This window comes from Austrofundulus limnaeus, unplaced genomic scaffold (genome assembly GCF_001266775.1).
Source record: "Austrofundulus limnaeus strain Quisiro unplaced genomic scaffold, Austrofundulus_limnaeus-1.0 Scaffold860, whole genome shotgun sequence".
In the NCBI taxonomy this organism is placed as follows: Eukaryota; Metazoa; Chordata; class Actinopteri; order Cyprinodontiformes; family Rivulidae; genus Austrofundulus; species Austrofundulus limnaeus.
Window position 1 is genome coordinate 169608 of NW_013953262.1, and position 463 is coordinate 170070.

At 60.7% G+C, this 463-nt stretch overlaps 1 protein-coding gene across 1 annotated transcript; it reads left to right on the plus strand.

The window, feature by feature from the left end:
- Positions 1–38: 38 nt before the first annotated feature.
- On the plus strand, positions 39–371 carry LOC106532956 (fibrillin-1; the record flags this gene model as incomplete). Its single annotated transcript, XM_014029140.1, is given in 2 exon segments — positions 39–183; positions 252–371. Coding segments are annotated over 2 exon segments (238 nt in total), but the record flags the coding sequence as incomplete, so codon positions are not given.
- Between the last annotated feature and the right edge of the window lie 92 nt (positions 372–463).

The window sequence follows — 463 nt, forward strand, 5'->3', positions numbered from 1 at the left end:
TGTGTGTGTGTGTGTGTGTGTGTGTGTCAGGTTCTGACATAATCCAGACCCGGAACCTGACCAACATGTGCCAGGCCTTCAGGAACCTGTGCGTGAACGGCAGGTGCATTCCCATGCCGAGCATCGGCTACCGCTGCGAGTGCAACATGGGCTTCAGGCTGGACCCCCGGGGCGAGTGCATCGGTAAGACCCTCTCATGACCGCTCTGATGGTCGGCGGCGAGACCCTTCAGCTTCCTGTTTGCTCCTCAGATGACGACGAGTGCGAGAGAAGCCCCTGTGCGCACGGCGAGTGCGTCAACACCCAGGGCTCCTACATCTGTCAGTGTCCCGCCGGCTTCCAGACCACCGCCACCCGCACCGAGTGTCGAGGTGAGGCGTGCACGCTCCCACGTGCACAGACACGCAGTGTGGGGGTTCCTGTGTTTGTCACAGTGTGTGTGTGTGTGTGTGTGTGTGTGTGT